Source organism: Antrostomus carolinensis, unplaced genomic scaffold (genome assembly GCF_000700745.2).
Source record: "Antrostomus carolinensis isolate BGI_N321 unplaced genomic scaffold, ASM70074v2 scaffold534, whole genome shotgun sequence".
NCBI lineage: Eukaryota > Metazoa > Chordata > Aves > Caprimulgiformes > Caprimulgidae > Antrostomus > Antrostomus carolinensis.
In genome coordinates this window covers 357,432-371,059 of record NW_010311194.1, presented here as the reverse complement: position 1 = coordinate 371,059, position 13,628 = coordinate 357,432, and the positions used below count along the sequence as shown (strand labels likewise).

The 13,628-nt window shown below is 37.5% G+C and overlaps 1 protein-coding gene across 1 annotated transcript in view; it reads left to right on the top strand.

Annotated features, from left to right (window-relative positions):
* The window catches only part of LOC104523909 (protein sidekick-1), a gene marked incomplete at its 5' end in the record, with an annotated part of 288,170 nt that overhangs the window by 7,338 nt on the left and 267,204 nt on the right, over positions 1 to 13,628 (top strand). Inside the window, one exon of the mRNA XM_029084663.1 lies at positions 2,348 to 2,495. Within this exon, the coding sequence (XP_028940496.1) occupies positions 2,348 to 2,495 (148 nt within the window). The remainder of the gene's footprint in view (positions 1 to 2,347; positions 2,496 to 13,628) is intronic.

Sequence of the window (13,628 nt, the reverse complement as noted above, 5' to 3'; positions counted from 1 at the left end):
CTTGTTTGTACAGCTGTGGACTGGGAAAATTCTCCAAAAAAGCAACAATTATTTTGTAGGGTTTGTCAAAACAGTTCTTTTTTTCCCCCCGTCTGATTCCCTACGCAGCTGTACAGACAGTTGCACTAGCGTAGTGGAGAGAGCAATCCTTGAGGAAGTACTTGTGGGAACGATAGTGAGAAGGAGGCCCAGGAATACTTTACCTTGATACTGCTACTAAAGAATTTTGTCTCCTGAAAAGACAGCTTTATTCCCCTCTGAATGAGGGAAAGATTTGCAGTGCAGTGTTTTGTTTCTCCAGGCTTTTTTTGTGTGTGTGTGTTTGGTTGTTCTTGAGAGAGAACGAAGTGTAATTGTTTACTTTTCTTTGGTTTTAATTTTTTATCCCATTTAATTTGTAGTTCTTCATTGCTGAACAAGGCTAAAAAACTGTGTCTTAAGAATCCTCTGTCTGAATTAAGCAGTCTATTTATTTTTATAGAATCATTTAGGTTGGAAAAGACCTTTAAGATTGAGTCCAACAGTAAGCCTAGCACTGACATGTCCACTGCTAAAGCATGTCCCTAAGTGCCATGTCTACACATGTTTAGATACCTCCAGGGATGGTGACTCCACCGCTTCCCTGGGCAGCCTCTTTCAGTGCTTGACAACCCTGTCAGTGAAGAATTTTTTCCTCATATCCAATCTAAGCCTCCCCTGAAGCAACTTGAGGCTGTTTCTTCTTGTCCTATCATGTGTTACCTGGGAGAAGAGACCAATACCCACCTTGCTATAACCTCCTTTCAGGTAGTTGTACAGAGCGAGAAGGTGTCCCCTCAGCCTAAATGGCCTCTTTTCCCTCAGCTGCTACTCTCAGGACTTCACCAGCTTCATTGCCCTTCTTTGAACACACTCCAGCACCTCAACGTCTTTCTTACAGCAGAGGGCCCAAAACTGAACGCTGTTAAAGACATTGAGACAAAGCAAAGCAGATCTAATATGACTTGGGAGACCTTTAGTCTTTAACTTGACAGTCAGACTTGCGTTTTATTCCTGCAGATTAAAGTGTTCTACAAGTTTTAAATATCTTCTTTCTCCTCTGCCCAGGGTAGCTACAGATAGAGTGTGATTGTTTGCTGTATTTTCATGTTTTTGATCTAAACTAATAGATTTAAACTGTACAGATATAATGAAATACCTGGTATTTTACCATGTTTTACTTTTTGGTTATTCTTGAAAACATAGCAGAAAGCAACATTCCAAGGGGTCACTAAGGTAATCTTAGCTAGTCATCAAGAGTTAAGGGGAACTGTGTGGTAGATGTTTAACTTGGAAGAGTTCACGGGAAATGAACTATTTTTCCCACTGGATAGAGAATTCTTCTCAATACACTCAAACTCAAGATCTCCAGTGGAAAATTGAAAGGCACAGTTATAATGTACACTGAGAAAGATCTAAGGTATTTTCCATGTCCTAGATCTCTGAAGTACCAGGGGACTTGTTAAATAATTTTAAAAATGTTCTCAACACATGTGAACATATTACTTAACTGAATGGGAACAGATACTTGTGAGAAAGCTGCTGAGTAAATCTTAATTACAGAACAGGTTTAAAAACTTGTAGATTGTGAAGACTAAAATAATCATATGACAGTGAAGTTAATTAGATCCACCTACGCTGTTTGAAACTTCTTTTCAAGTAGATGATCTGATTACAGTTGTAAGAAATATGGAGCAAAAGAGGAAGTACAGTGCTGATTATGTCTGAATAAATAACTTGAAAATCACAAAGATGATTAAAGCTTCTTTAAAATACCATGTGTTTTTAATTTCTGCTCTTGTTCTGTCTCTTCTCATCTCCCGCCATCCACAGACCTGATAGTAGTCTACTGTGTCTCAATATCCTTTACACCCCCCTCTGCAGCAGAGAACTTGTAAAGAAACCTGTTGTCCTTAAAAAAAAAAAAAATAAATCCAGTGGCAGAAACCAGAACTGCATTGCACAGGAATTTATTTTATATTGTGCAAGGATTTATTAAAAAAATATAAAAACCCCACCAAAACAAACAAACCCCCAAACCCAAAACAAACCTCCATTAAAATGTCATTTTCAGTTATAAACACTCGGTTACTGCAAAAAACCACTGAGGCTGTGCAGTGCTGCTGACTGATGCACTTGCCTGCACTAGGAGCAATTGCATTTGCCTTATGTTCATCCAAAGCTGTATTAATCAAAACTCTCTCAAGATCTGTAGTGTCAGATTGACTAATTATAGCAGTGCCAACACAGTTATTTCTTTGTCCACTGAAAAGAAATGAGGTGAGAGACAAGAACTTCCAGAACTCTTAATATAATTTTTGTTTTGCAGACATGGGAAATTTCATGGACACAAACCAGAGAAAAACAGTGACTCAAGGACAAGCTACAGTTCTAAACTTCCTGCACATTCTCAGCTATCCAAGACCACAAGTGACATGGTTTAGAGACGGGCACAAGATTATACCAAGCAGCAGAATGTAAGTTGATTTACAGCTCAAAATACCCCCACCCTAAAATATGATTAATTATATTTGATAACACAACTTAAATTTTAAGTACATTAATTAAGGTTTAAAGAGAATAAAGTAGCCTTGTTCATACTAAGTTTGAGATAAATGACTTATTTTAAGGCCATCTCCGAACTTCCAAAGCAGTTTGACAAAATAATTCATGTGATTTTAATGGTCCTGGTGCAGCATAAGGGAGTAGATATGCAGAATCTCTGCACTTCCTTCATGCTATTCATTTTGATGATACATTTTGGAAAAGTAAATGCTCATCTCTCAGTTACATTTACTTGAGTGAAATGAATGAATACTGAGATATTTCTTTTTTAAGATATGAATCTGATATTTTTTTTTTACATGAGAGTTATGGTTAATACTATTGTCCTCACAATAAAATTCTAAGTATTGCTTATTTTTAGCCTACAATGGCAGTTTTATTTCTTTTTGATTAATTAGCAGCTCACCCACTAATGGCACAGTATTTGCACTTTAATTAGTTATTATCTCAAGGTGTGCTCATTTATCCTTTCCTGAAACAGTTATGAAGCCATCCTGTGTTTTCATCTGCACAGTTTTATTTAGAGACAGAAGGGGTTATCTATAACATTAAAAAATTTCAGATAAAATCTTTTTTTACTTGATTAATTTATTAGGAAACTGTTGAAATGCCAAGAATGTTGGTGGTAATTTTTATCTGTGTATTATATTTTCATGTGTTCAAAGGGATAGATGTGCTATCAGCTGATGGTAATGGGATATTGCTAAGTTCCAGAAGGGGTAGTGAGTCTTTAGAGTTTATATTTGAAACGGAAAACTCTTCTTGGATTTTAATTTTATTAATCTGTACTGTATATTTTACTGCTGAGTATGTGCATTTTTTTAAACCTGAAAGCTAGCATTACAGGCTCTTTGAAGCTGTTAAAATTAGTATTGCAGGGATGTGAAGCAACTATGTAATAATTTATGAATAATTTAATAGTAATTTGATGGGAAACAGGCTGGAAGATGAAACAATGGATTTCTGGGCAATCTCTTGTGAAGTGAGCTAAGTGACAAATCCTGAGTTATTAACCATTAAGAATCTACTTCCTCCACTCCTGCTACATTACAAATTTTCTTTTGTCAATGCTGAGAATACACAAATCAAAAATTTGCAGATGGTGAAAAGGTCTTGTTATCGAGGTATGAGACAGTTTCTTGGGAACTATTATGGGGAAACAGGGCGATTACAGGACAGAGTGACCTGGGCAAGCATGCAGTGTCTGAAAATGAGATTTGTGTGGGTTCTCTTACAGTTTGGGAAAATTGTGAGGAGAGATACATGTGTTGTGTATTCATTAATATAAAATCCTAATTTTCACATTCTTTGCTTTACTCCTATTCCCATCCTGTTGGGATTGTTGAGGGTAAAATCACTTGTAATTCGTATCATTGTGGTAATGTTTACAAATGGGAGAACTGTAAAACTCTGCCCTGTAGTAGGGGCCAAATATGCCTAAAGATTTCCACATGTATTTTATTTCTCTGGTCAGAAATTTTGCCTGAAAGGAATTTGAGGACACTTGTCTAGCCTGTGTAAGAACTTCTGAATACTTTTGCCGTTGAAGTGCACATGCTGAAAGCGTGAACCTCCTTGGAAACTTGATATATATCACATAGTAAGCCTGATAAGTTCAGGAAGTGACAGATTTGTGGTACACATACCAATCATCAGTGCCCTCTATGTGCAGTAGGTCTGCTGCTCCCTCATAGTATTGGAAAAACCATATAGCATCCACTCACATATTGCTTTGAAATTCTGGAATTAAATATGACAGCCCTAAAAATACAGGAAACATGAGACATGGAGAGGATGTATATAAAACTATGAGAAATATACAAATATCTTACAGGAGCTCTTAAACTCTGTTTCTTATCTGTGGAGTAAGTTGTGCATTTAACCTCATGTTTTCTGTACACAAAGAGATGTATCTGTTTAACTGATGAGTTTAGCAAGTGATCCAGTTGCATCAGTCTAACTAGATCACCTGCTAAACCGATCAGTTAAATTGATACAACCACCTTGTGTGGATGCTCTTTAAACTGATTAAAAGTACTTTATATTGCTAAATCAGTATAAAGCTTTTTTAATCCTCTTAAACAAGCTTATAATGATTTGGACAAATCAATCAGCTAGTCTGTCAGCTATAAGAATTTCTCAGAGTGACGTGGGTGCAGTGTACGCAGACTGAGGAAATAAGCAGTGCTAGAAATGAAGACAGTAGTGGGGGTTATGGTACCAAATAATTTCTCATCACTGCCTGTTGAATACAGATGAAGCTGACATTGCCCAGGATTTTATCTGTGAAGCAAATGGCACATGTATACTTATGGGGTTGTTATAGTTTATGACTTAAAGTAACTAACTAATCTGCAGGAGAGCTAGAGCGACATGATGATGTGTATTTAAAAATTTAAGTCCTAAAATTCCATCCCCCACCCTACTTAGTACAGTGTGCATGGATTTTGGCTTTTGTGCATTATCTGTCACCAAAGCCTTAGGCCGATATTTTAAATAGGTGTTTCTAGATCATCAGAAGGAACCTGTGTATGTGCTAGAAAAGTATGAAGTGGAGAATCAGAGAGAAGACCAACAGATCGACAGCAAGCGAAAAAAAGCAAGGAGATGAATTAGGGTTTGGGATGTTTTTTCTTATTATCTTACGTGGAAAAATTCCCAAGAAGTTTTAGAAAAGACTTCCCAAATACACCAGTAGACTAATGCAGAGTTACAACTGCACTATTATCCAGAGACTTGACTGATGGGATGATTTTGCCTGTTTCCCCTCGCATCTTACAGAAAACAATAGCCTCTCTAAAGGTAACTGCATCAAAAGAAATTGCTACTCTGGGATGTCAAGTCTTCAGCTTGCCTTGCCTGGGTGTACTTCGTCAGACTCAAAAGCAGAGTGCATTTAACTTCCTTTACACTAGGCATGTACAGTTCCTTGGAGAGGCACAAAGGACAGTAGCACCATCAAGGTCCACAGTTGCCTTTCAGTTGTGGTATTGAAGAATTAAATTCTTAGTACTCTTAAAGGTTTTTTTTACCTTTTTCTAAGTGAAGGACTCTTTCACTGAAAGAGGTTCACTGTAGCAATTGATTCATTTATTGTTGGTTTCTTCTTTAAGAAGAAAACCTACTATGAAGACATTATTACTGTCTTCATTAACTTTCTTACAGCGAAACTATATTTTTTTCCCCTAGTAAGCTTCAGTTAAATGAATATTAACTCACATCTTTTGTTAGTGGAATTATGTCTGACACAAACCAGGAAAGTTCATTTTTGGCACGTAAAGGCACTTCTGGGATGTCTCCTTCAGCTGGGTGGACGTTTTGTTACTTAGTTAACTGTTAATGAACCAAAACACTTTACAACTGCACTTCATCCCATTAGACAGGGAAGATGAATTGCATTGCCTCTAGGTATACATGAGTTTAATAACTATTTTTTGCAGTAAGAACAATTCATTATGCATTTCAATGTGTGTGGTCATTACTAACTCTTATAGAGACTAAATGTGCTGACAGATTGTGGAATGAAAATATGTTAGGCACAAGCAACTATCAAATATGACTTGCTGTTGTTTTGAACACTCAGAGTACCTTGCAAATAAGCAAAGCTGGTGCAGATTTACTAATGACAGTCTCAAAAAAAAAAAAAAAAAAAAAAAAAAAAGCTGTAGCTAAAGACTTTAAAAGATGAGAAAAATTAAAATATTTAGGAATAATACATCAAATTTTGTGCTGATATTAGCATTAGATTAAGTTTTGCCTTGATGATAGCACCTCACTTAACATGCCACCTATATATTTGTCACTTTAAAACAAACAGCATTTAATTTTTTTATGAGCAATTCTAGTGCCAGCAATGCATTTCTCTACAAATACTAGCCCGTCATACAACTTAGGTTAGTTGCACATAATTACTTTTCACATACACTGAATAATACTTTAATTAAAATTGTGGTGATTAGCATTAGTGAACAATAAATTCAGACTGTGAACTCTGCAGTGTATTAGCTGAGCAATACTTTAAAAAAAATAATTTGCAGATCTCTTAAGTCTGCTAACATTATGGAGTGACACCTCTCAGCAGAAAGAGACATGACAAAAACCATATAAGCTGTTTACATCAGCCCATACCTTTTATAGGCTCCACAATAATTTTAAAGTCAGTACCTGTAACAGAAGAATATTTTGTAGAATTAAATTCTTTCCTTAAACTGAAATTTGTTAGTACCCTGCTATTCACTTATTTAACCAAACTTCCGCATTGAGTAATTCAATTTGAAGGAACAGGCAGCACCAGGCATCATCTTACATAAAATTTTACTGTTATCCCCAAGACCCATATGCATATGAAAGACTGTAGGGTTTTTTTTCTCTTCAAGTACTCAGTTTGAGGAGTCCTGGACTGTTTGGAGTATTATTGTCTCCTGTGTTCAGCAGAGGAAAACGTTAACACCTCAGGGTAAGCAAATCTCAGGATTATTTTCTAAAGCTGTTTGACTTGTTTCTTCAAGTACTCAGTTTGAGGAGTCCTGGACTGTTTGGAGTATTATTGTCTCCTGTGTTCAGCAGAGGAAAACGTTAACACCTCAGGGTAAGCAAATCTCAGGATTATTTTCTAAAGCTGTTGGACTTGTCGAGGTTCAACCTCACTTTTTTTCCTCTCTACTCATAATTTGTTTGCCATAGATTTTAAACACATGTTTCAAAAATTAATTTATTCAGACCTCTTAACTTTTAGGGTGAAATCTTGTGTGTTGGTTAGGTGAAGGGAGAGAAAGATCAAGTCATATTTGAGGACCACGTATGTGCTGAACGCAGGGTGTGTAGGAGTAACGCAGCTCGTCATAGGGTGGAAGAGGGACAGTAGAAAAAAAAAATTGCTGCCAAAGAACATGACTTTCAGCAAAGCTCATTTGGAAGTGGATTCCTTCCAAGAGAGACACTCTGACTGATGAGATGAGAGGTACATTTTGGGATTTGACCAATATGTTTCATTACAAATTTGGACCACAAATCACAGAGGGTTTTTAAATGTATATTTTTTCATAAGCCAGGGGAAGTTGCTGCCCTTATGCTAGAACTGTAAAATCCATGATTTTTTTGCTAGAAAAAGAGTAGATGCTTGGAACTAATATTGTGTTTTAAGGAGCCTCAGCTACTCACAGTATCTTTCAGCACAATCTTCAATAGCTGTAAATTTCAATAAAACTTTAAAGATCACTGTCTAAGAGGAAAATGTGACTGTTGGATATTGTTTTTTCTAAGATGATCACATTTAAAGAACAAAATCATTTTATGTGCCACTATATTTATTAATCATAGATTTGGAATTTGTAAAACAAAGGGAATGGAAGTGTCACTAGAAGGAAACCTTTTTGCTCTAACTATGATTTAGTTATCATAGCTTGCAGTAGAAATTGATTTATGAGTTTGTTGCCTTCTGGTGACAAATGTACTTTGAGAGAAAAAATATGGACTATGAAAAGAGTGTTAATAGCATTACTCTTTGAAAGTGAACTACACACTATTTTTAAAAAAACATATCCTATTTAGAGGTGGGTGAGTATAAAGACTCACTGTCATTGTACTTTAGGGCTTACTTCTTGCATCTGCTGCATTTCCTAATCAGAACTAATTATGATATTAGGGACAAATCACAAATATAATCTTTTAACAACTAATGTATTTTTGTGGAAGAATATTTTGCTGCCCATCCTTGAACTGCACTGTCTGCAAATGAAAATATTTTAATATACAGCCAAGATAAGACTATTTAAAAGTGTGCAGTCATTCTTAGGAGCAAACATGCCTTATGCTTAAAAAGTGGCAATTGTTCACAAATCCCTGGGAACGGTTTGTCTCCTATGACTCCTCACATATCTCTGTTTTTGTGGAAATAGATGTAAAATTTATAGCAGAAAGCAATGTCTTATGTTTATCAATTAACTTTTATTAATCAAAACTGAAGTAAAATATTGTCAGTACTTCTGGCTGTATACTACAAAGGATTATTAATTTTCTTTCTATGCAGAAATGGACAAATGCTCTCTTTCCTCATGTTTCTAGTGGGTTTTTATATGACTTACAAAGGTATTAAGACATATAAGTTTGTAGTTTTACAATACAGATTTATGTAGAATCATTTTAAAAGCCTATCATTTTGGCAGGTTTACTTTCACATGGAAAACTGTTGTGCGATTCAGGAAGAAAAAAAACTGACAGAACTTTGCACTCTAGGGATGTATTGTGGCTTTTGTGGTTGATTTGCATCAAGTCTACTTTGTTAACAGTATTCAACTTGAATTTAAAGAATTTGGTACAGGGAAGCAAATGTGTAGCAGGCCTTACATTAATTAATGCTGCAGAGAAAGGAAGAAGCTGGCAGCCTGCCTATGGCTTATCTCTGATCCTTAGTTGTGAGTAGAATCTTTAGCTGTTTTGTGTTTGGCCTTCATCTAACAGATTGCAAATGAATTTAAATAAATTGTAAATGCTCTGTCTGAGGTTTCATGGGTCTATCTGATCTGTATGAGAGGGATGATTTTTGGCTCTGGTGAAACTTTGTAAAGGTATCTTGCAATTAGAAGTGAGAAAAAACAGTCAAAGTCTGCCAATATTCGTATGAAGTCTATTCGTCTACTGCATGTTAGCACTACCTTTTATTTCTTAATATATGCCTGTGGCTATTTTTATATGTTATATAAATCTGTTGTTTTACACGTCAGGACCAATTCTAGACATAGACAAACAAGGCATCTGTTTATTGGTGTGACCACAGTCATGACTTGCTCAGCTTTATTCTCTTTTGCTTTTCCCTCTAAACTGTCACTAATATATGGAAAGAGTAGAATAGATCAGCCTGCTTTTCATTGTAGCAATGGCAAGGGAAAGGATAAGAAAGGGAAATGCTGGAGGAATTATTTACCTCTCCTCTCCTTCCACCTGACTGATTCATGCTGTCAGCACAGAAATTAAGAAAACCATAGTTGGGTCAAGACAAGTGCATGTGTGAATTCTGTAGATACTGAGAGAGAAATGGATTGTGTTGTCCAGCCCCAATGGAGGAAAGAACAGAGAAAGGAACGTAGAAGATGGCATGGCTGTAGTTGCAAATCCCAAGAGAAGGAGATGGTGGATAAGGAAGAGTTATGAAGATTGTGGTCTGGGTGTGGTGGTCCTCAGCTTTCACTCACATGGCAGAGGGAGTGCCAGTGCCTTAAGAGTGTGACCCATGTTCATGTCACCATCTTGTTGTGAAGCCCCATAAGAACAAAAACCAGCCTCCCCAAAAGATCAGAGAAGCCTCCACTCTTGTTCCGTGAGCTGCCTCACTCTTCTGTAATTTCTTTCTCCAAGATCTTACTGACCTTCTCAATGCAACTCCCACTGACACCCCCCCCATATTGCCACTGATCCCTTCCAGATGTATATCCCTTCTGGACCTACCCTCCGGTCACTGGAAAACTGAATGTTGCCAATATTTTGTCTTTGTTTGTAGTGGCTTATTTGTAGGATTGGAACCTAATGTATAATTTACAAATAAATTCATAGCTCAAAAAGCAGGAGAAGAAATATCTAGCAATTTCTAGCTTCTATGTTCCTGGCTACTTGAATTCTCAAAATAGAGGTATAAAGAAGATGTTATTCAGGAAAAGCACTTGAAAGTATTGAAGCGAAGACCTGTACAACAACATTTTATGTATTTTTCTCCAAAGCCTCGAAGGCTATTCACATATTAAAATAGAGTTTTGCTAGATTTTGCTCAATGATTTTTCAAGAAACTGTATTTGTTGTTGTCATTCAGTAACCAATACCATTTGCAAAAATTTTAACATCTCTGTTGCTGTCTGCCAGCTGCCATGTGTTCTTTTCCTACTCACAGCATAATACCTCTTTGCTGAAGGAAGAGTGCAATACTTCCATAATAATCACTAGTTAAAATCACTGATTATTTTAAAACATCAAGTCTCATTTTTGGCAATCCATCATCTGTTACCATGGGAACTGAAACCAGCCTTAGCAGCAACAAGAAGCAGAGTTTATTGAGATACTTATAAATTTCAATGGCTATTGTTAAACAGCTGCATTTTCTGTTTACCCAACAGATATTGCAGCAACAATATCATAATACACTTTTAAAATTCTATGTACATTTCATTTTATTTTTTTGTATTTCTATTCATATTTTTCACAACTTAGCAGAAATGTTATGATCAAGGAGAGAGAAAACGACAATAATCTCTAACATCAGCAATCAATATTGGGTGTTTCCATCAGGTGTCCTTACTATTCTTTTAACTAGGACCGTGATAAAAATGAATTGAAAAATGTCCTGCTTTGAGAGGGCAAAAGATAGATGGAGGCTCCCACTTTTAAGGGTGTCATTTCCCTTGGTCATCTTATCCCAGACTTCTCCAAAGTCTTATTTCCTCCATACCTTTTTCCCCAGAACAATCATTTCCCCAAATCTGCAGCTCATCTTCCTGCTCCAGAGCTCAAATTCTCCTAATACTTGATATTTCAGAGCTCCATGAGATTTCTCTGTCTCTAATTCCCACCTCCTACCTATTCCTCTCATCCACAGCCAGGTTCTCAGGCTCTTCCCAGTTCAGACATATCTCCATCTCCTCACCTCTCCACTTAAACACCTTGTTACCTTTCCATTAATATCTCCCATCAAAGCTGTTCACTTATGTCCCCTAAACAATTTTTTCTTCTTTGCTCAAATCTTCTATCAAAGTTTCTCTACCCTCTCTGTCACCCTCTCCACAGGACCCCCTAACTGAGGGGTCCAGTACTTGCTGCTCAATTCCTGTCCAGACATTGCTGCTGTTCCCTGTCCCCTTCCTCTGCTGCTGACCTCATTTGCTGTCCTCTTCTTGGTGAGTGTGGCCAGATGTGTCCCTCCTGCTCCTTGGTGCTCCCTGCATAATGAAAGCATCACCTTTGATTCCAGAAGAGAAGCAGAAATCTGGATCAAGTCTGCACTGACCATACATCAGCACGGAGAGCTGTCTGGGAGGAAGAAAAGGAGACAAATCCAAGAAAAATGGTAGTCATGTAGACAGCACCATTTATACAACCCATTTAGCAAATTAGTAAGTTGTAGTAGTAATGTGGATTTAAATGTGCTGTTCTGTAGATTTGTATGGAGTATTTGAGTATCAAGGAGAATAATTGGGATACTAATTGAATGTAGTATTAATATGCATATCTAGCCAGCTTTTTTTCTTTTCTTCCAACTGTTGTAGAATGAAAACCATTACTTCCGTAGCTTGTCATTATCTTGGTTCAGAAACAAGGCAGCCATTTAAGACATATCTTGAAACTTGAAAAGCTGTTCTTTTACAAGACCTTGTACCAAACAACCAACCCTATAATCTTCTCTCATCTTCTAATATCATTTTTATCATCATAGATGGAACATGGCTTACAAGGAAATATTTTGGAGCAAAATAGATCATATGTACTAATAAAGATGCTGGAGTGAAATTGAGGATGATTTGTCTTGCAAAACAGGGGGAGAGGGGACATTGTTAGATGTTCCATCTAGTGCTGAAGTACAAAGGGAGAAATGCTGATTTCCTCAGACTCTCAAATTATCTCTAAAGAGTTTCCACTAACATGAAGCATCTCATGAAACTGCTATAGAAGGTAGCAAAAACAGTCTCTAGCTCTGTTTGTCAGCTACTAATACACTGGATCTTACTTGGTCAAGTTTAGATAAATTGACTGTCCTTTAGTAAAATGACACAGTTCCTTGATTTGTTGGATGATCCCAAAATAAAAGTACTCCAGTGTCTGCTGTAAGTCTGCCTAGTCTTTATATCTTTGATTGTATCCCTCATGACAAACTTCATCTGTCCCAAATCTAAAGCGTGCAGTTAATCGAAGTGCCTTGAAAATGCTCAGTTCTTGCTTCTTTATGTAGTCTGTGCTTTCACAGGGACTCATCTTAGATCACATAATTCACTGTTGCAATATTTACTACAAAACTCACTTTCTAAACTAAATATCTGCCCTCACATCTTTGTGTCGGTTTGTGTATCAATAATTTATTTATTCATGTTTAGCATAATTATAAACAAATCAAGCCATATTTTCAAAGATATGGATTTTTGTGCCGTGTAGTTAAAAACGTGCTGCAATGAGAGGGATGATAAATACCTGGTAAGTAATGGCTAAGGGCGCATAGAAAGAGAACGTGAGCAGAGAATATTGTGCAACTGCTTTGTTGGGTCCAAGATCTGGTATTAACTGGACCTAACTATGGTTTCAACAGCATTATTTGAAGAGTAAATTAATTTATTTTAAGAAACTTTTTAGCAGAAGTAGTAAAAATACCTTGAAGAGATCTTGTAAATAGGCTTTTATTGTATGTTAATTTAAAAATTCAGGTACAGTAAATAAGCTAAACTGGGGAACAAGAGGCTGGAGACCAGCCCTACGGAGAGGGACCTGGGGGGTCTGGTCAATGGCAAGTTGAACATGAGCCAACAGTGTGTCCTGGCAGCCAAGAGGGACACCCGTGTCCTGGGGGCATCCAGCACTGCACTGCGAGCTGGTCGAGGGAGGGGATCGTCCTGCTCTGCTCTGCACTGGGGCGGCCTCACCTCCAGCACTGGGGGCAGTTTGGGCACCACAGGAGAAAAAGGATCTAAAGCTCCTGGAGAGTGTCCAGAGGAGGGACACAAAATTGGTGAAGGGTTTAGAAGGGAAGCCATATGAGGAGAGGCTGAAGTTGCTTGTTTTCTTCCGTCTGAAGAAGAGGAGACTGAGAGGAGATCTCATCGTGGTCTAGAACTTCCTCCCAAGGGGAGGAGGAGGGGCAGGCGCTGATCTCTTCTCTCTGGTCACCAATGCCAGGAGCAGAGGAAATGGCAGGAAGATGTGGCAGGGGAGGGTGAGGTTGGCCATGAGGAAAAGGTTCTTGAGGCAGAGGGTGGTGGAGCACTGGAACAGGCTCCCCAGGGAGGTGCTCATGGCACCAGCCTGACAAGATTCCAGAAGCATTTGGCCAAGGCCCTCAGGGACATGCTCTGAATCTT